The 21,736-nt window shown below is 36.2% G+C and overlaps 1 protein-coding gene across 1 annotated transcript in view; it reads left to right on the forward strand.

Annotated features, from left to right (window-relative positions):
- COL1A2 (collagen type I alpha 2 chain) overlaps nucleotides 1-21,736 on the forward strand; it is a 49,604-nt gene that overhangs the window by 8,552 nt on the left and 19,316 nt on the right. Inside the window, exons 5-30 of the mRNA XM_014057490.2 lie at nucleotides 484-528; nucleotides 1,902-1,955; nucleotides 2,389-2,442; nucleotides 2,830-2,883; nucleotides 3,923-3,976; nucleotides 4,632-4,685; nucleotides 6,096-6,140; nucleotides 6,326-6,379; nucleotides 6,477-6,521; nucleotides 7,566-7,619; nucleotides 8,848-8,946; nucleotides 9,220-9,264; nucleotides 9,377-9,475; nucleotides 10,474-10,527; nucleotides 10,637-10,744; nucleotides 11,752-11,805; nucleotides 11,935-12,033; nucleotides 12,568-12,621; nucleotides 13,127-13,225; nucleotides 14,463-14,516; nucleotides 15,841-15,894; nucleotides 15,985-16,038; nucleotides 17,059-17,112; nucleotides 18,529-18,573; nucleotides 19,640-19,738; nucleotides 20,817-20,924. Coding sequence (XP_013912965.2) covers nucleotides 484-528; nucleotides 1,902-1,955; nucleotides 2,389-2,442; nucleotides 2,830-2,883; nucleotides 3,923-3,976; nucleotides 4,632-4,685; nucleotides 6,096-6,140; nucleotides 6,326-6,379; nucleotides 6,477-6,521; nucleotides 7,566-7,619; nucleotides 8,848-8,946; nucleotides 9,220-9,264; nucleotides 9,377-9,475; nucleotides 10,474-10,527; nucleotides 10,637-10,744; nucleotides 11,752-11,805; nucleotides 11,935-12,033; nucleotides 12,568-12,621; nucleotides 13,127-13,225; nucleotides 14,463-14,516; nucleotides 15,841-15,894; nucleotides 15,985-16,038; nucleotides 17,059-17,112; nucleotides 18,529-18,573; nucleotides 19,640-19,738; nucleotides 20,817-20,924 — 1,692 coding nt within the window. The remainder of the gene's footprint in view (nucleotides 1-483; nucleotides 529-1,901; nucleotides 1,956-2,388; nucleotides 2,443-2,829; nucleotides 2,884-3,922; nucleotides 3,977-4,631; nucleotides 4,686-6,095; nucleotides 6,141-6,325; nucleotides 6,380-6,476; nucleotides 6,522-7,565; nucleotides 7,620-8,847; nucleotides 8,947-9,219; nucleotides 9,265-9,376; nucleotides 9,476-10,473; nucleotides 10,528-10,636; nucleotides 10,745-11,751; nucleotides 11,806-11,934; nucleotides 12,034-12,567; nucleotides 12,622-13,126; nucleotides 13,226-14,462; nucleotides 14,517-15,840; nucleotides 15,895-15,984; nucleotides 16,039-17,058; nucleotides 17,113-18,528; nucleotides 18,574-19,639; nucleotides 19,739-20,816; nucleotides 20,925-21,736) is intronic.

Raw genomic sequence — 21,736 nt, forward strand, 5'->3', positions numbered from 1 at the left:
ACTCTCCCATTAAAAATATTCATTCTTCAAAAGTAGTAAGCAGTAAGATTAGCAACAACAACAGGGGAATCATGCAATAATACCACGATGGAAAAAAGCATTTATTTTCTTTTAGACAAAGCCAAACTAAAATGCAAATTTAATTCTCTCTAATCCAAAATAGTGTAGTGTTTAAATTCAAATTAGATAGACCAATGTAATATTTTCATTAATACTGTAATAACAGTCTATTACACAGAAAGAATAAGCCAATATTTGCTCTTTTTTTTTTAATGGCTCAATGATTACAGTAAACAAAGTCTTCAGTTACGTTGGATCTCAAATCCAACAATCCTCAGATATAACCTTCATTGCTATTTTTAATGCCAATAATACTATTTGTTTATACTTCAGCTTTAGATAAATTATTACTGTATATTTCATGAGAGATTATTCAGTGTCTTATTTTATATGACTTCTATCTTTTAAAATATCCTTTTTCAGGGATTAATGGGACCTAGAGGCCCACCTGGAACCAATGGAGCCCCTGTAAGTATATTCTGATCCCTCCTATTGATCCCTCCTATTGGTAGGAAAGGAGCTTCATAAGCTACAACTGTCAAAAGCATGAGTTGCCAATATGAATGACTCTGTTACCTGTAGTGTGACCACAGTGTTCCACGTTGGCAAGTTCCATATTATACTCCTCAATTGATGATCGAATATAACATGACAGAATTTATCTAAATTTTCTGCCATAGTAGAAAAACATATCCTTGTTTGATTATTCTATTTTGCCTACTTCCCCATTTAAGCTTAATTATTCCTAGGAAGTATAAAGTATGCAATGGCTGGCTTAACACTATTTACTTAGCCATAGTGTAGTTTTATCACAGTATAAATTTAGCCACTGGAGTTTGTAAACTAGTGTTTATGCTTAGCGCAGTATGAATCACAAAATGTGATTAAAACAAATCACGGCTTAATACAATGCAAGACCTAGTCACAGCCTTCCTGAGTATGAATTCTTGGCATCTCAATTAAATTATAGGAATAATTTGGAGGGTTCCTTCTGTCTAAACAGATTAGTAGCATTCTCCTTTATTATCGGTGTTTCTGGGTCACCTACTTCTTTTTCTGGTAAGGTGGTGGGGAGGAGAGCAATCTCAATCTCTCAAGAATTGACTCGAATCTTCAGAGGGACAGCATATACCATATTTTTGGAGTATAGGATGCACCGGAATATAAGATGCACCAAGGTTTTGAAAAAGCAAATTAAAAAAAGGTTTTTCACTCTGCAAACCTCCCAAAAACAGTCCCTTTTAGCAAAAATGGGCCTTTTTTTTTCAAAAAAGGCATGAATAGCTTTTAGGGGGCTTGCAGAGTGCTCCGGGGGGGGGGGAAGTTGAGAAAAAACGGGCCTGTTTTTCATAAAAAAGGGTCATCGATAGCCTTTAGGAAGCTTATAGAGTGCTCCTCGGGACTGGAGGGGGGTAAAATTGAGCAAAAAACGGCCTGTTTTTTGCTCATTTCTGCCTTTCCCAGCCCCCAGGACCTCTCTAAAAGCTTCCTAGAGGCTATGCACAGCCATTTTGGTGAAGGGGGCGGGTTTCAGGAGGCAAAAAATGCTGCATTCAATTTATAAGATGCACTCATATTTTCAGGCTCTTTTTTGAAAGAAAAAGGTGTGTCTTGTATGCCAAAAATATGGTAAATTTATTAAATAATGCTAATATTCTGATTCTAATAATTCCGCATGGTCACAGCTTGACCATTAGAGGTTTTCCAAAAATCATTGTGGGGTCACCCTATGTTTACTGATTGAATCTGTCCAAACTATTCTCCAGGTACCTTTATTATAGAGAGATATATACTTCCTTTTTCTCATAAATATTTAATAGCATGCCTTCTTTTTATTGTAGGGTTCTCCTGGCTTCCAAGGACCTGCAGGTGAACCTGGTGAACCTGGCCAAGCAGTAAGTAAAATAGTGTTCTACTATAAGAGTAATTATAATTATTAAACAACTGTTTCATTTCATCCACAACATGCCCCTTTTGACAGTCTGCATAAGTCTACTGCTCATTGTTTTGCAGGAATTTATGAATTTTCTTTCCAAATCTAAATTATATGTAAGATATCCTGGGAGAAATGAGATCTTGCTGTAAAGGAAACTAGAATAATTGCACTGCATTGTCTTTTATTAATTGAAGAATAGTTTTAAATGAAGAATATGGATAATTGGACTATGTAATAAGGAGCTATGCTCTCACGAAATCTAGAAACCATCTTAGGGAGAAAGGATTCAGAATTGTGGTTTTGATTTTGTTAAGTCACCATTCGAATGAAGGATAAAAGATGTGACGTCTCTTAATTCCCCTTGTTTCAAAATTATTATTTTTTATCACTAGGGACCTCAAGGTTCTCGTGGTCCAATGGGTCCTCCTGGAAAATCTGGTGAAGATGTAAGTATTCATGAACACAAGCCATGATTTTCACTAGATGTAGTTTATAGTGTGCTTGATATAGTATTATGTAAAATACGCAGAATAATCTCATGACACCAAAAAAATAATTGCCTATATATTTAGGAAGTAACTTTGAAGAGATAAAATGTATGCTTCTTGAAACCTAGAAACAAATAACAAAAGTTGTTCAGACCAATTCATGGAAGTCATGGGGATCAATGGCACTGAAAACCATCTGCTGGGAGACTAGCAACTATCTTGGGCATTTGGTTGGCTATTGTGGGAACAAACTTCTGGAATAAATGGGCCAGGTTCTGCTTATATTCTTAAATGCAGGTTTAATTAATTTGCACATTAAAAAGTCAACTTTTGTCTCCTCCTTAGGGCCATCCTGGAAAACCTGGAAGATCTGGAGAGAGAGGTGTTTCTGGACCCCAGGTGAATATTATATTTCACTCCCATATTTGGGAGTGAAATAATTTTTATTTATAACTAAATTCATCATTTCATATAATGACAGAAATTCTAGAACAGTTTTCTCCAAAGGTAGTTTTCTTTGATGGCTTTCAGTTATGCTCAACTCTAACTTCCAGAATTCCCATTCAGAATGGCTTAATGTCTCCACTGATTGGTGGGGAGGGGTTGCTTAAGATAGCCAAAGTCCATCCTGAAGGAATGTCTCAATATTCCAAGTCTGTAATCATCATTAACAGCTAAAGGCTATTTATGAAGAAAAGGAGCATCAGTTCAGTAGGAGAACACATTCTTTGAATCTACTAAGTTTTGCTTCCTTTTCTGTTGTTTCCACATTAAAGTTTCAATCTCCAGGTAAAGGAATAAAATCACACCTTCTTCAGACAGTATTATTTGAAATTTAAAAAAATAGTTCCACTTAGATCTGGGCAGTTTTGCACATATGATACTCACACTTGGAAGGACCAGTGACTATCTCAATGAAACTGATAAATGGTTTGCTATGCTGGCAGGAGATGAAACTTGGCCCACTCACTGTCCATCTGCCACTTCCTCTGCATGGCCAGAATTACAGTACATACTGCAGTGATGCTGATCAATGCTCATATATTGGATCTAACAATATTGCCTGTAGAGCAACTCAGTACAGCTGGAGACCTCACAAATACTTCTGGAAAAGAAAACACCCCTCTCTAAACTACATGCATAATTGTTTTAATTCTAAAATCTCAGAAAGTTGCTTTGTTGAACTCACAACCTGTCAGAAGTGAGCAGAACAATGGTGTTTGGCCTTCTCTCACACGATTTGTAGAAACAGAAAATAGACAGGCTGGATCAGCATTCTGACCAACACTTTTATATTTGCATTGTTAACCCCACAAAAGCACAGACATTTTTCAACCTCGTTTGATAAGATATTTGATTTGTAAACTTACCTTAGGATACTGATACGTAAACAAGTTATTTACACAAATTAAATCTATTCTCCTGTGTTATTTTCAAGGGTGCTCGAGGCTTTCCTGGAACTCCTGGTCTGCCTGGATTCAAAGGAATAAGGGTGAGTGTTTTATGGAGACATAAGGGAACCTATTAAAATAGTGACACCTAAGAAGATAATATGTAAAACTGTTCTTCAGAGGTGCAAGTACCTCCCAAAGTTTTAGAGCACATTTATAGAAGATGTTATCATCATGAACTGCTGTAAGAAACTAGAATTAGAGAATCATCAATTATACAGAAAGCAATATATTTACTGTAACTATGAAGTGCAGCCTTTGTTATTAATAAGAGAATTGGCATTTATTCTATTTCCTGCACCTGTCAGAAACAATAGCATTCATTCAGATCAGAACTGACTATAACCATTGGTTATGGAACCCCACTTAGCTACACTAAGCAGGAGAATGTTTAAAGAGCTAGTTTCCTAATAACATCAGCAAAGAGTTCAGTGACACATCAACAATCCATTCTAATCAGCTATCTTGGAAAGGAAGAAATACAGGAAATGATAGTGCTCATGCTTTCTATAAAATTCCATTCATGCATCCAGGAGAGAAGAAAGGAGTGAACAGAGGGACTGTGAAATTATACAGTTGAAGGTGTCATCTAAAGAATGTGTGGACACTTCCCTCTTTGAATGTCTTATCATTTAAAAAATATTGTTCCAGATTTTTTATTTATATTTCATAAAAGTAAATGTTTCTATATAATAGGGACACAATGGTTTGGATGGTCGCAAAGGAGAACCTGGTGCTGCCGGTAACAAGGTAATATAATTACTATAAATAGTTTCTAAGAATATGTACTGGAAACTTGTAAAGTCAAGGTAAAAGCCCAAAGGGACACAGCAAAAGATAGAGATTTTAGCACAAATTCTGTTTCAAAAAAATAAAAGCCATCAAAATTTTTACTCTTCCAGAATTATTTATATATAAATAATTTTAGTGAGAATGAACAACAAATATACACATGGTATTGCAATCATGTATTTACTTTCTTTATAATAAAGTCAAATGAATTTTGTGACTAGATCAATGCAGAATGAGAATTAGATACTAAGAAACAAAAAAGCAAGAGCAAGGCTGTTCTTTGGAAGTTATTATAAACAGGTTGCCACTTATTCTTGAGATTAAGATTCAAAAATCTTGCAAGGAGAGAGTCAGAGAATAAAATATCTTGGATCTCCTTTTTGGCAAGTAATCATATTCATTAATTTATTCAGTTCTTTCTCCATTTTGTTTAGGAAACACAATGATGGTAGAAATATAACTTGCAATGTATTGATCCCAGGATTAACTATTGGCCCCGGGTATCAGACTTAATTATACAACATCTCATGTTTGTCTAGACATTACTTTTAGAGTATATCCTGGTTTTTCCCTAAATTATATCACAACCTTTGTAAATCTATTGAAAAGGCTTTTTTTCAAGTTAAAACAAATTTGTTTTTACTGAAAGCTTAAAAACTGCAGCACATCAAAATCAAACCCCTCCAAATACCTACCTAACAAATTAGATATGCATTTGGATTATGTAATATTATTCTTGGAAACATGCAGTGATGACTATGTATAGATCCATCTTATGTTATATATTTCGTTTCTCCATTGAAATAAATAGGAGAATCCTAGTTGTAGGGAAGTTGTAAAATTTGCTTTATCAGTTCAATATCCATCAGATAAAACAAATGGATAACATTACTATATATTAATTAAACTGTGTCGAGAACTAACCTAGTCAACCAGATGTGACATTTAACTTTCAATCAGCTGTGATATTTAATTTTCAGCCAGTAAAACATTCAAATAAATATCCCATTTATATGAATGTGGCTAAATTGGAATTCCCATTGCTAGGAGACTCTAGGTTGACTGGTTTGTCTGGACAACAGCCAGTATTTATTGTGTTCTTTTAATAGGGTTTGAAAATGTATAATTAAGTATCACATTAAAAAGCTTTGTTTGATATTAATATTGTTAAGCGTATGGTTGGCTGCCCAATGAACCAGATGATTAAGAGTGGATTTGACATTATTACCCACCTATTGAGTCATTCCCAAAGAAAGGAGATAGTGATTGCTGATGGTTTTGCATTAGATTTTAGAAGCATCAGCCTAAATTTTCTAGCACTTCTTAAAATATATCCATAGTAATCTGAGGTGTATTTGCTCTTTATAGGGTGAACCTGGTGCCGCTGGTGAAAATGGTACCCCAGGACAAGCTGTAAGTGTTTTCTCTTTTATAACTTGCATAGAATCAAATTTATCAAATATTCTAAAGCGTCATTTATCAATCTCAGTTGCATTGCCCCCAGTAATGATAGCCAAGAAAATTAAACAAACTTCATGATACTATTCTTATGCTTACAGTATGCCTTATTAAATAATTTGTGTGTACTTTGCTTTCAGGGTGCTCGTGGTCTTCCTGGTGAGAGAGGAAGAGTTGGTGCTCCCGGTTCTGTTGTAAGTTATTTTATTCCTCTGCAACAGGAATATTTTCTTTGGTTGTAATTATTTTATTTTATACCAGGAATTTAAAATTTATATTTATTTTCTTTAGGGTGCTCGTGGCAGTGATGGAAGCGCTGGCCCTGTTGGTCCTGCTGTAAGTTTAATTATCTTCTATCCAACCTGTTCTTACTTTGAATGATGCAATCAGTGAACTGTTACTGGGCCTATCTCTGTAATCCATTTCACCTCTTCACCTGCCCTTTATTTGGTGCATAACAGGGAGTTTTCGAAACAATTTTCAGTTATTTCCAAATGCGTATCAAGGATTTTCATTTGTATAATATTTATTGTCGTATAAAACAATGAAAGCCACATTTAAAGAGTAATTTTGAATTACCACAGTTTAAGACAGGTATTAATTCTTGGCATTTTGGAAATGAAACATTATCAAGTCTTGTTCTCAGGGAATTTCGACAGACTGTTCAGCTAAAATTGCATGTTTTCTTCCTGGATAATTTGAGGAACAATTGGATTACAACCACACCTTCATATTTATAAAGAATATCTTACTTTTTAAACAGGTACATCACATTTTTACACAAACTCCTAATACACTACTAACTTTGCTTGATTTTCCCAACGTGGATTTTAGTTTAGTATAGTTAGTCTGTCATCTGTAACCAGAGAACCCATCCAAGTTGCTATACAGTCTGCAGAAGCAAACCTCGGGTAAAAGCAGGTTCTGTTAGTAGTTCACAATATATTGTAGTGAATCTTGAGTGAGAATCTGGTTTACCAGTATTACATGATATTGCAATCCATGATATTTCAGTAGATATAAAGCTCTAGGTTTTTTTTAAGCCACAAATTCTTCCAAAGCCCTCAAGGAGCTGACAATTTCAGCTTCTCCTTGCTGGCAGTGCCACCCCATCACTGCTGCACCTGCTTCAAAAATATTTTGAAATGATTTCAGAACACCTTTCTTCTCTTACCATTTTTCACACTCGGTTTTTTTTCTTTCCTAAGTTAATGCTAGTGAATTATTATTTTTCAGTAAAAATATTTATGCCATTCCATTGAATGGAGTGGTATAAAGTATATTTTAGCTACCTCATTAAATGTACCAGACTTAATTCCTGTTTTCTGTGATTTAGTTTTGTAGATATTTAACCATTTACTTTTGTCTTTTATCTTGCAGGGTGCTATTGGTCCCGCTGGTCCTTCTGGATTCCCTGGTGCTCCTGGAGCCAAGGTATGAACAAGCTTCAGAATGATAAAATATATTTAAAAAGCCTTCTTCTCTATTAGATCCTCAAATACATCAAGAACAAACAACTTTCAAACATAAAGCATCTAACAGCTTTATAGTTTTGAAGAAAATAGAGGATTTCCAGCTACTAACTTATAACAATTGTCAACTGGTTAGTCTCATATTTTTGAAGAAAAGAGTTTTATGAGTGTGTCTCCATTTTTAAAGAATCTTTAAAAGTTTCTTCAAAGATTATATGGTTGACTACATCGCTTCTGATGTATAGCAGCCTTGTCAGTGATCATAACAACATGGTAGCCATTTCAAACATTTAGGTTAATCAACTTTCCAAATCTGGTAACTGATTTTTTTAGAGCCACTACTCTAGTAATGTATCCTTCAAAATTAAAATTGTAGGTAAGGTGGAATGAAATGAGGTAATTGTTTTTCACAGTTCCATCTTTTCTCCCTCTTTCATAAAATAAGAGCTGCATAAAATTCTGTTTGCTTTTCTATCAATCAATTATTTAAGATTATTTACCTGTGTATAAAGCCCTTTTTAAAAATGCCATAGTTCCTATGACACAAATATAAATGTAGGGATATAAACATGTTTTTAAATATTTATTGGTTTTCGATTTCTCAAATAATACTATGCTTGAGGCATGAATGTTATATGCATGCCATTTTTTCTAAACTAAATATTAAAATGACTGTAATAATTAATTTTTCATCTCATTGATAGGTGCAATGTGATATTGCCACTGATACATTCTACTAATTGATAGATTTAAAGCACCTAAACCTTATCTACTCCCTTAACAATTTTATTAAATTTCAAGAATTATATCAAAATAAAACCATGTGTATAAATGCCTTTTAAGCTGTCCTCTAAACTATAACAAGAATGGCTCAATTCTAGCAAATGTTTTTAGAATAGGAAAGCTCCATCAAGGAAAAAGAAATGTTACTTATGTTAGACAAATTCATGATGAATTCTCCAAACAGTGCCCCATTGAAAACACTGAGCATGGGAAGACTGGGAAGGAATAGATTTATGTAGAAATGGGCATTTGCATCAAATTTAGCAGCTTAAATTGGATTTTAAATTAGAGCTGTGCTGATAATTTAAACTGAGTTATCACTAATTTGCACTAAAGCAAACCACATCTGTCTAATACTGTTATCCTGTCTTTGAAAACTGATTTAGTCCATGATCTCTTTCTGACAGGGTGAAGTCGGTTCTGCTGGAAATGTTGGCCCAAGTGGACCTCCTGGCCCCCGTGGTGATATTGGACTCCCCGGTTCTGCTGGACCTGTTGGTCCTGCTGTAAGTGACACAGAATCTCTGCCCTTATAAATTTGGCTGTGGGATTCTGGGAAGTCCATATGCCTTAAAATTGCTGAGGTTGAGAAGCACTATTTTAGAGCAACTATTTCCAACTTGATATTCTGCTTCAACAATATTACTACAGAATACTCCCAGCCAGTATGAATTCTGGGAGTAGCTTTAGTTGAATAAACTGCACCCAACAAATATGAAATTATGACCCTATACTTTTGTAAAATCAATTAATTACATATATTTTGCTCTCTTTTTTAGGGTAACCCTGGTGCCAATGGCCTTGCTGGTGCTAAAGGTGCTACTGTACGTATGCTTGTATTGAAATCAATGTATTTCCTTATGGGGAAGATCGCTCTTGGGGAAGACAATCCTAGCATTGTAATATGGTTTCCTTTTTTTCTTTCTCTTTGGACAGGGTCTTCCTGGTGTGTCTGGTGCACCCGGCTTGCCTGGTCCTCGCGGTATACCTGGTCCAACTGGTGCCGCCGGTGCAGCTGGTGCACGAGGACTTGCTGTAAGTTGCCTTAAATGCACTTAAACCTTTTTGTATTTGCTGCTTTTTCAAAGCTTGAAGTGAATGTTTTAATTGGCTATTAGACTTGCATCTACTCTGTAAGCCTGCCTGCATCTTCTGGATAAATGGTGCACAATTGACAGATTTTCAATATCCTTAATATTCTGCATCTAGATTTAATATGACCACATCTCTTTAAAAAGTTTTAAAATATATAATTTATTAAATCTAGAATTCATGATGTTCTGCGCTATTCTTTCAAACTATTTTTTGAAGGAGGCCTTGTGATTGTTTCTTCATGTTTGATTAACTACTATAATCAAGTTCACAACTGACCACTTGGTTATGCACAATTGTGGTATGTAGTAAAAAGAAGTTCACTATAAACTGACCACTTGATTATGTACAATTATGATATATAGGGAAAACAATCTCCTCTATTAGGTTATTGTTGCTTATTCATGTCCTAAATGTATAAGCATCCTATTTTCCACCAAGATTTCTCCACCATTTAACATTTTAAGTCCATACTGTAAACTTATATAGTTATCATTAAATTGTAAGGATTTAAAGGAATCCCACAGTCACGTTGTTCACTACTAGCTGAAGTCATATTCAGCACATCCTAGCTAAATTATCTGTCATGGTATATAAACCACATTTCTTATTTTTTCCCAACTCATCTCTTTCTTCTGATCTCTGAATGTATACATTTTCAAAGCCATTTTTATGAAATTACCATAAATCAAAGTATAATGAAATATAATTTTGCTAAAATGATTAGGCAGGAGCAGAGAATATTTATTTAAAGATGCCCACTCCCTTAAAATTCAAACAGTAATCCAAAACCAGAATCAACTTGATTGATATGGACGAGCATCTTAGTGTGTTATTTTTAAAGTTCGCTTTTCACCTTACAGTTCTTCTTGAAAAATGTGTACTTAGAAGAGAAGAAATTAAAATACTCTCCTCTGATATCGTGTTTTATTTGGTTTTAGGGTGAACCTGGTCCCGCTGGATCCAAGGGAGAAACTGGTAACAAGGGTGAGCCCGTGAGTATTAATAATGACATGAAATATCTTTAATTTTCAGAATGGCTTTTCATCCAAGTGAACTGGGTTAACAAACTAGTGACTTTTCTGCTCTCTTTTACACCCATAGGGTCCTGCTGGCCCAGCTGGTCCTGCTGGTCCATCTGGTGAGGAAGGCAAAAAAGGTCCCAACGGTGAACCTGGATCTTCTGGTATGCCAGGATCTGCAGGTTTAAGAGTAAGTTTCTTCCATACCATAAAAACAATGCTTGGGAAAATCAATAGGGAGTATTCTGTAGTGCACATCCTTCATGAAAAACATATTTAGTCTCCGAGCAGTTACAAAACTAAATAGGCCATTGGAAAGACCTATTATGTACCAGTTAAGGTGTGAGAAGTTCCTAGAAAGATCTGAGTTCAGTTCCCATCCGATAACGGAGGTCAGTGGGTGATCTCTCTTTCATCATACTGAAATAATGAAATGAGGAAAGGCTTCCAATTTGCACTGCTGATTCCAACCTAAAGGCAAAGACGAAAGCTTTTTCCTTTATATATAAAATGTGGGGGCTTCTTTACAAACTCATGTAATTGCTGGATTTGGTCCAACAAGACACAGTTTAGGATCAGGTTCCTAATTGAAAGGTCCCAGATACCAAAGGAAAAACACAGACAATTAAATAAGAGAATTGGGGATAATATGCTGCATGTTAAACTCTTGTGGATGCCAGAGTTTATTTATTTTTACTTTTTAACAGTCCTGCGCATCATCTCCAAATCTTCACAACCTTAGAAATGAATTATGATATGATCTGCTTCTTTCGTAACATATAATTTTAGTCACCTGAACTGATTCTGAGAAAAGAAGCAATTTCCATGCACAAATAATGAATGAAAAGAAATAATAGATATACATTCATGCCTATTGCAACCTACTTATGATGCTGAAATCATATCTTTCATACCACAGAAAAGCTCTGGTTCTTTAAGTTTTTTGCTGCGCTATAATCCATAAAGATACTGAAAGTCGAGTATTTAAAAGACTCACTTTTCAGTTTCAGTCCCACATGCTGAGTTCGATTTAAATGATAAAGTGCCAGAAAACTAACATTTTGGATCTTTCATTATGTCTATTCTTCCACTGAACAAAGAGATATCCTTTGTCTATTGCAATGTAAATGCTAATGCCTTATGTGTTTACCGAAGCCTTTTTCCAATTCTGATCAAAAGTTGTGGTTTCTTTCATAGGGTGTTCCTGGATCTCGTGGTCTCCCAGGATCTGATGGCAGAGCTGGTGGTATAGTAAGTTTTCAATTTTTTTTACAATCAGTTTTATAATTTAGACAAACAAACTCCCTGCTACCCTACCCCCATAAAGTCAGCCAGTGGATTTCTGGCAATGCACCCTAATGCAAGCCTCTTCTTTTCTAGGGCCCAGCTGGCAGTCGTGGTGCTACTGGTGCTTCTGGTGCTAAAGGTCCCAGCGGTGACCCAGGCCGCCATGGTGAACCTGGTCTCATGGGTGCAAGAGTGAGTAAAGAGGGATGATCTTGTGAAATCAGTGAACAGTTTTATATAGCAGCTGTGTTCTGAATTTACATGGGCTTTTTTGCTTACCCACTTTTTAAAACATAAACATTTTTAAGAAAATGTATATCAGATCTAGTAAAGGGATCTTCTGTAGATTCATGACCTTAACTGCCTCCCATACCTGCGCTGTAAAACAGATTCCTCCTCTTCATGTTTTAGACATACGAAGCTGAAGTTTCAAGCTCTCCTATATTAGGTTGTCCTCTTATGCTCTTTTCCCCACAGAAAGTCACACTGAACTGAATAATGGGTGGTGGTGTCACTTTTAAATATATTTGCACTGTTTTGGCAAATAAAACTAATTGAATTCAGTAGGGCATCTCTAGATAACAGTTTTTGATTGAGAATTCTGCATTATATTACATGTATGCCCATATTTAAAAATGCATGTAGAGTAAAATTAAGTTTCCCATTCCAACTTTAAGTAACTCAAAAGGCACATTAAGGCTAAATACTGTATCTATGTATATTTAGGGTCTCCCGGGACAGTCTGGAAGCCCAGGTCCAGCTGGAAAAGAAGGTCAAACTGTAAGTATCCCCTTCTGTTTCGTTCTGCAAAGATTGAGCAGTAGAGACATAGATATTTTAAATGCATTTTCTGGATAGCATCTATATTTTAAACTGATGTTTTCATGCTAAATTTTAATATTTGAATCCTATTTTTCTGAGATTTTTTTTTAAAATATGGATTGTTCAAGAATTAATAACTAAGCCATGAACTGGAATTGCATTTTTATGTATATTGTATCTAAGCAATAGCTGTGTGGCCAAAGCTGCTAATTTAATATTTATTAATTTTTTACTAGTTGTGTAGATCCATTTCCATATAATCATGAAGGGAGGAGGTATTTTACTTGCGGGGGGGGGGGTATCAAACTACTGGACAGCGCTATAAAGACAGCCATGTAGCAAAGTAATAAACTCTGAAATGTCTTCGCGGCCAATTTGAGATGTCTTGCTCTCAATGGTCACATAATATTCAAGCAGTGAAACTATATGTTACAATGCAAGATCTGAACTTTTCTTCCTGCAGGGTCCAGCTGGACCTGATGGTCGCTCTGGTCCAACTGGCCCAGCCGGTCCACGAGGTGAACCTGGAAATATCGGATTCCCAGGACCAAAAGGTCCAAATGTAAGTACGATAGAATATTATGATGTTGACAAATAATACAACAGCAATTTACATTGTGTTCATAGCACCAATTTTATGGCACTCCACTAAATGGCACCTCAACTGTGCATACCAGAAGTGTACTACTCTAGTGCTAAGATATTTGTCTTACTTAACAACATTGTGCTGATCCAAGAATGCTTTGAATTTAGCTAGCAGCCCCATTTATGAAATCCTCTACTTTGTCATTTTAATTATTTACCAAGAAAAGGGCTGAGCCTCACTATGAAGAATTTATTTTCAGCTTACTTTAATTGTAAACCACTTATTGTTTTAACTGATGGTGGGTTTCAATTATATTTTCTTTATTTCTTTCACTTTGGTGTGTGTGTGAGAGAGAGGGAGGGAGGGGGGAGGGAGGGAGAGAGAGAGAGAGAGAGACAGATCGATGTTTTAATTTTTTTTTAACAATGCTCGGATAACAAATGTTGTGGGTGCAGCATTTATTTAATTGATTTTTTCCATGGTTATATACACACATAAATATGTCATCTGAATCTTGCTCAGGTGTGAATAAACATAATGCCATTGAACTGGAAGAAATGGCAAATATGTTTGGTTAAATGCATCCACCGCACTGAATCTAATGATAACATATCAAGTTAAATCCATAGTGGAATAAATTGCTTAGGAGACCCGTGGAACTGTTATCTTTGGATGTATTTGAGGCAACTTCTCCCTTGGATAAATATAATAGCTGGTTAGAGACGTGATGATTTGTCATTTCCCTTTCAATTCAACATTTATGTGGTTTTGTGCATATACATTTTCACTTTATGTATTTTTTTAACTGGGAAGTTCCTCAGGCCATATGGATGTAAGTGTAGCCCAGGATGTTTTATTCGAGCGGGTCTGGGGAGCCCATCCCTTTGGCAATTGTTTGCTTGCCAGTGAAAGTATGGAGGCTAAAACTGTATTGCTGCTTGTTCTTTTATCAGAATTCCTAATTTGCTCATTACTTCTTAAACTGAGAAAGGATGAGCCAATAGATAGCAACCTTAAGCAGGAGAAGCAGCAGATTAAAGATGCTCATCATGATATGACTTCTGCTAGAGCAGGCATCTCAAGACATTCCCAACTGTGCCAACTATAGACACTGTACAGAAATGTAGAAATCTGGAGCCAAGTATTGTGATGGGGTTGCTATTATAATTAGTTTTAACGCAGTAACATATTTAAATGTGTTTCATTTTATCAGGGTGAACCTGGCAAACCTGGTGACAGAGGCAATGTAGGTCTGACTGGTCCACAGGTAAGTGAGACTATTTATACCCTACTTTATAACTTAGTTAGGGAAATAAGTTTTACAAAGTTAAGAACCTGCAATAATTGAATAATTTATAAAACAGAAACAGACTGCTCTATTTATAAGTGTTCTGGCGGTAGTCATAAACTAGCATTTTGAATGATGGTTACATGAAATAGAAACAGATACTGTACCTTCTAAGACATCATTCAGGTATCTGTATTATTTTACTTTATACCTTAGACCAGTGATGGCAAACCTATGGCAGCATTGCCAGAAGTGACACACAGAGTTCTCTCTGCTGTCACGCGTGCCGTGCCCCCAGAACTCCGTGGCGTTTCTTTCATAGCTTCTGTTTCCCTGCAAATGACAAAACAGAAGCTCACGAAATAAAAAAAATCTTACCTCTTGGTGCGCTGCCAGTGTTGGGATGCCCTGCCTCCCACCAGCCAGCTGGTCTTTGGGTATGTGCTGCGCATGTATGTTTTTGCGCGCACACATTTCAGTTTGAGCATGTGCACATACACAGTTTGGGCACTCTAAAAAGTTTGCCATCACTGCCTTATACTATATACTTTAGCTTATTGTAAGAAATTAAAATTTTCCCTACTTCTGGATCCAGGACAATATTTTTAGGAAAGCAATCTACACTAACAGATTGTATTTTAAGCCACACTAATCTTTTATAGCAGTGGCCCCCAACCTTTTGGGCACCAGGGATTAGTTCCGTGGAGAAAGGTTTTTCTGTGGATCGGAGAGGCATGGTTTCATGTGCTGCCTGCATCCAGTGGTCAGGGCTTCATTTGTTTGCATGGCAGATTTTCTGGCATGTCCCATCCCAATGCTGGTCCACAGACCAGGGGTTGGGGACCCCTGTTCTATAATACAATACTGAAAGTTTTCATATTATATCTACTACCCCGTTTCCCTGAAAATAAGACCTCCCTAGATAATCAGGCTTTTGAGCGCATGGACTAAAATAAGGTCTTCCCAAAAAATAAGCCCACCCTGAAAATATTGCAACACAGTAGCAACCTTGAGGTGATCATGCTTGCTGCCTCCTATACCTCAAAATGAATAAGATCTCCCTGAAAATAAGGCCAACCGCTTATTCCAGGGGTCAAAATAAAATAAGACCCTGTCTTATTTTCGGGGAAACACAGTAGTGAGAGTTCCATATTCATTGAAAGCAAAGTTTCTATCATGTTGAAATCAGCTCTTGGTAATTTCACCCAAAATCATGGAAATAATTAAGTAAGCAAATAAATTCAGTGTGTGTTTTAGAATATGATTGTCCACACTATGAACAACTGAAGCTTTGTGGTTCTAGGGTGCTCCTGGTCCTGATGGAAATAATGGAGCTCAAGGTGTACCTGGTCTCGCTGTAAGTACAAGATTCATCCTAGTTAACTTTTGATGCTTTTTTTGTCAATGATTTATTTCTCAGCATTTCAATTTTAATTATTTAATTTAGGGCAATGCAGGTGCAAAAGGTGAAACTGGCCCCGCTGGTGCTCCTGGCTTCCAAGTAAGTAAACTTATATTTTATCCACTATTGCCTTTTCTTGATCTGTAATGCTAGAATTGAATAAAGGCTGTTCAAATGCTGTTAAACATCTCAACAAACCTTGATGACTGATAATATAGTCAAGCATTTTATCCTACCAAGTAAATTCAAATGCTTTACTGAACCTACATTGTTGGTTATATCATATCTTGCAAGGTGCACTTGCAAGTACTAAAAATAGGCATGCATAGAATTCAAGTCACTAAGCTTCAGTGACTCAAAGATAATCTGGTTGCAGGGATTGAAGACACTGTTCTTGATTGACAATAGATACACACATGTTTGCTGTGTAGGACTCTGCGGTGCCTCCAATTCATTTCAGAAGAGGTGTTTTGCAATAAATAGAAATGTGAGCTCAGCCTTGGTTAGAAGTTTATTAAAGAAATTAGATTTGCTTGGCGAGTCACTGTGTTGACATCACTAGGCATTTTGAAGCATCTCTTTCAAGTCAGATTTGAAGTACTATATTGCCATGTTCACCATATGCAGGCTTAATGGATGAAGCCAAGACATGGAAGGACTTGGGAAGGGAAATCAGAAACCAGCAGAGAAACTGAGATTCACAAATAGTGATTATTTTCATGAGGAAGGCTGGTTTTACAAGGAAATTTTTGATTCCTTATTCAAGAATGAATAAGATTGAATAGAGCAGTGCCCTCCCCCAAACTTTTGGCACCACAAACCGGTTCCGTGGAGAGGGTTTTTTCTGTGGACCGGAGGTAGTGTGGTTTAGTATGCTGCCTACATCGCACAGATGAGGCTATGCTTGGTTGTGTGGCCCAGTTTCTGGCAGGTCGTGGAGCAGTGCCTGTCCATGGACCAAGAGTTGGGGAACCCTGGAATAGAGTACAGTAATAGGGACAGATGAAGATATTTTATAGCATGACCTGTGGTTTCCCTATACACACATAAACACATACACCACATAAACAAGTTGCAGGAAATTGTTTTTCCTTTATCTGTTCATTTATTTTCCTATAGGGTCTTCCTGGTCCCTCTGGTGCAGTTGGCGAAGCTGGCAAACCAGGTGAAAGAGTAAGTAGTAAAGTAATACAGATTATCTCTCATGGTTTAATTAAGAAAATTCTAGTTTGATTTGACACAGTTTTGTTTTTAACTTGCATTGGATAAACTGCAGATTCTATTCAGTAGTTTGGTCTTTCCAAGTTTGGACTCTTCCATCATCCCCAGATCCTGGAGCCATTAAGAAATTGTACAAAAAAAATGAGATTAAAGGAGTGATTATGTCCCCTCGGAAGACATACTTCATAAAGTGTCTGAGAACTAGCAGTGAGGTTTCCATTTCTCTGCTATAATCAGTGCACTAAAATCAGTGAAAATAGCATGCCAAGCAGATAAATATTTCTTCAGCATTATTTGAAATTCCCCTTTTTTCATATGAAGTGGTTATCATATACCTCCCTACCCATTTTCTGGCAAGTTGGAAAAGCAAACTTACTGCTTCTTTTTGTCCTCTGAAACAGAAAACAAAATGCTGGGGTTTTAAAAAGGGACTATTAAAACAAATCCACCAGCTTAGTTTATTTTCAGGCAGCCTTCAACAAGTAACCTATGCATTGGACACAAGTCTCTCTTTATCTCCAGAGTTTTCCTTCCTTTTAATCTCACAATTAAGAGTAAAGTCTTCTGATTCCTTGTATTCCTTGAAACTAGCTGGTCACTTCACTGATTTGTCCATGTAATTTTCATGCCAACAATACAAAACTGGTTTGCCATATTGCAGCCCCTTAGAACCTTTTCCATTTTCTAACTTGGGAATTTCCTGCCAGAAAATCCAAGTAATAATTATAACCAGCACTATTTCATTTTTGAGATGAGCCAAGATTGACGAAGCACTGCAATATTCTTGAGTGAATCTCATAGCAACCCATCAGTCTGACCTAGCATCATTCAAAATCTTATAGAGAATTTGAATCTTGAGTAGTCATTCACTTGATATCCCTCAAACTATCACATCTTCCATAGTTTCCAGCTATAGGAGAATAAAGACTCCTAGAATTCCCAAATCAAATGGCATTTAGCCAGACTAAGTGACAATCTGGGGATTGTAGCTCTAATTCACCTAGATTAGAGAATACTGTACTGCCACATAAATGTCATGTTCTGTCACACAAATGTCATATCCTGCCATAAAGTCAAACAGCATTTGAAAAAAAACACACAAATATTGTTCTCTTCCTGCAGTACCAAACAGGATTTTAGTGGCCAAGGGCTGAATTTAAATTATTCACAAGTTATTTTGAACTGTACAATGCATTTTACTGAATTACAGCAAAACTTGCAGAAAGGTAGAATCTAGTTTTACTCCTTTTAGTGAGCTGATTGTCTTTCTTTTGCTCAGAATATCTATTGCCTTTTATCTTTCTGGATGAAAATATCTTAAAAAATCCTTTTAAAGAATGTGTTAACAAACCTTTATTTTGTATCTAGGGTGCTCATGGTGACTTTGGACTTCCTGGCCCTGCTGGCTCAAGAGTAAGTATATACTTTCTATATTTTAGTGGGGGGGGTTTCGGCTGTATTTGAAATACAGTAGAATATAGTATTAGGTAGTATTATACTATAATTTGAAAGTGTATGAGAGTATATAAGTTTCTTATCTTGTAGAAATCAATATTTTAACACGAGTTCCTATGTAGAAACGTAGTTTTATCATATAGTTAGATTTTTTTGAACTTGACCATAATCATTTTCTAAAGATTATTACAGGAAAATATAAATATTGAGATAATATTTATATTTTATTATTTAGTGTAATTTATAAATCATGTAACGTACATTTAATAGGACCCAGAACAAATAAAAACTGTAAATACATAAGTACTGTAAGCCCCAACATTTCCTATATGTGGTTGTAGTTTCTTTAAATACTTTTTATGGACAACTCAGACCCCACTGATGATTAGTAGGTAGGTAGGTAGGTAGGTAGGTAGGTAGGTAGGTAGGTAGGTAGGTAGGTTACGTAAATAGATAGATAGATAGATAGATAGATAGATAGATAGATAGATAGATGATAGATAGATAGATAGATAGATAGATAGATAGATAGATAGATAGATAGATAGATAGATAGATAGATAGATAGATAGATAGATAACCTGTACAGATATTAATCTTTAGGTTTGCAAAATAGTAGGTCATATTGGAAAAATTAAGACGTGAACTGACTAAGAAATAAATCTAGATACCGTTTGATGTACTTTTGAGAAAAACTGGTAGTGAATCCCATTGGCCTAATGGAATTTCATTTCTAGATCAAAAGTAATTTGAAGAATTTCTGGAAATCATTATACGTATATATATAACCTGAATAAATAAATATTCAAGGCTTGTTAAAGTGCCCCCTGCCAGTCTCTAGATTAAGCTCAATAGACCAAAGATGGACACAGTTAAATCTAAACCATCTTAAGTAGCTGTGACATCTATATGAACCAACAAGAATGACATATATGTACAGCTTTCCACACCTTTTCAGTTTCTGCATTAATAAGATTCAGGGTCCCGGATTGCCATTTACTTTATACTAATCTGCTTCCTTCAGGGTGAACGTGGTGCACCAGGTGAAAGCGGTGCTGCTGGTCCTGCAGGCCCTCTGGGAAGCCGTGGCCCATCAGGTCCACCAGGTGCTGATGGTAATAAGGTAAGGCAGAAGGAAGGGTTGCTATTTTTCTTAAATCCAGGAGGGGGCAGTGTGGGAAGAACCCAGTCTGATTCAGAGAGAGCAACAACATCGACATTTCTAAGCAACAAATCTTCATTGTGAAAATTACAGATTTTAGCATGTCTTCTGTAAAATTTCACAATGTACAGAATATGCAACTGGGAAACATCAAACAAATAGATGGGGAAACAATATAGCTCTAGGTTTTTTTTAGCATGGGATTTATTACTTTCAGTTAACAACAGAACTTTAAAATGCTATATGTGTAACATTGAAAGTTCTATTTTAAAAAGTTTGGGCACCTGCTTTCAAAAGTTCACATTTCATTTTTGTTTAAATAACATCTTGTAATGTAAAAGTGATAAACTGTTCTTTGATAAAAGGGACTTGGAAGTCTTCTGCACCAGCTGATCTATACAGCTTCCTCTGGCTGTTGAGGAGAAAGAAAAGGAAAACGAAACATGTCACTAGCTTTCACTGACAGTCTACTACATTTCATTTTAAATATTGACGCTTTGCTGAATTTGAATTTGCTAAATACTAGGGGCATTTTTCTGTAATCTATTGTTGTCATCTACCCTGGATTAAATCCTTATGAAATGTAAAACAATCTGAAGTGAATACAATTTATCTATCAGAGATCCACTGATATATGTTTAGCATAAATACATAGTTAATATATATTCATCCAATTCTAATCGCTTGACAAATTCAAGATAAAAATGCCCTTCAACATATTGATGATGATGACAACGACAACCAATAAAACCATTGCAGGTTGTAGACCATAATATATTATGTTGGTCCAGTACAAGTTTGTTAAAAAGCTTTTTTTTTAATTTCCAGTCTAGGATGAAACGATTGATTGAGTCTTCAGTAGGCTTCTGATTCTTAGTCTAGCATCTTAACCCTTACATTCCACTGGCTCTCTCTTTAAATACCTTAAAGCTGATTTTCTTGGAAAAGTAACAAATGAGGGTAGCAGAAAAAAATCTTGCCCGTTTTTTTTTGTTTTTTTGTTTTTTTGAGTCCTTAAATCTTTTCCTTTCTTGTTCAGGGTGAACCTGGATCTGTCGGTGCAGTTGGTACTGCAGGCCCATCTGGTCCTAGTGGAGTCCATGGTGAGAGAGGCGCTGCTGGTAGCCCAGGCGGCAAAGGTGAAAAGGTAAAAGAAAGCTATCCCACAATTAAGAATACACAATTTACCATCAGTTTTCCGCAGGGAAAGAGCTATAGCTCAACAGTAGTGCACGTAGCTTGCCATCAGAACATCCCAACGTGACCAGAAATAGCAATAGTATTTAGACTTATATGCCGCTTTGCAGTGCTTTACAACCCTCTCTAAGCAGTTTATAGAGTCAGCATATTGCCCCCCCCCCAAAAAAAATCTGGCTCCTCATTTTACCTCATTTGGAAGGATGGAAGGCTAAGTGAACTTTGAGCCGTTGAGGATCGAACTGCCGGCAGTTGGCAGTCAGCAGAATTAGTCTGCAGTACTGCATTTTATCCATTGTGTAGAAATGAATCCATTCTAAAAGTCTAGTTTGCTGCTAAAGGGGGGGGGGGGTTGGGGGACTTGATCAAGAAACACCAATAATCTTGCTCTGAAGCACTTTGTGATACCAGGAGAATGGGAAGGTGGTGGGGAAATTGAGCTGGGTGTGTCTGCAGAATCTGGGATCCATGATCAAAGACATTTTTGCTCAATTTCTGAAGTAGCCTTCAACTTCTACAATGCTGTACCAGCATGAGCAATGTGTTTAGAATATACCTGGTTTTTTTTTTAAATAGTTCTGAGGGTTGGCACACATGTGAAACTATACAGTCAATATGTTATGTTAAGAAAGGTTAATTGATTAATTAAATTAAGGAAGATTTCAGACAAATGTTGAGAAAAGGCTGAGAAGAAGAACCGAAAAATACCTTCTAGGAACTAGAAAGAGGGTTTGGGGTCGCGCAAAAAGCACACAAAGCAAA

This window comes from Thamnophis sirtalis, unplaced genomic scaffold (assembly GCF_051295495.1).
Source record: "Thamnophis sirtalis isolate CommonGarterSnake01/CBP01778 unplaced genomic scaffold, rThaSir2_p1.2 scaffold_4, whole genome shotgun sequence".
Classification (NCBI taxonomy): domain Eukaryota; kingdom Metazoa; phylum Chordata; class Lepidosauria; order Squamata; family Natricidae; genus Thamnophis; species Thamnophis sirtalis.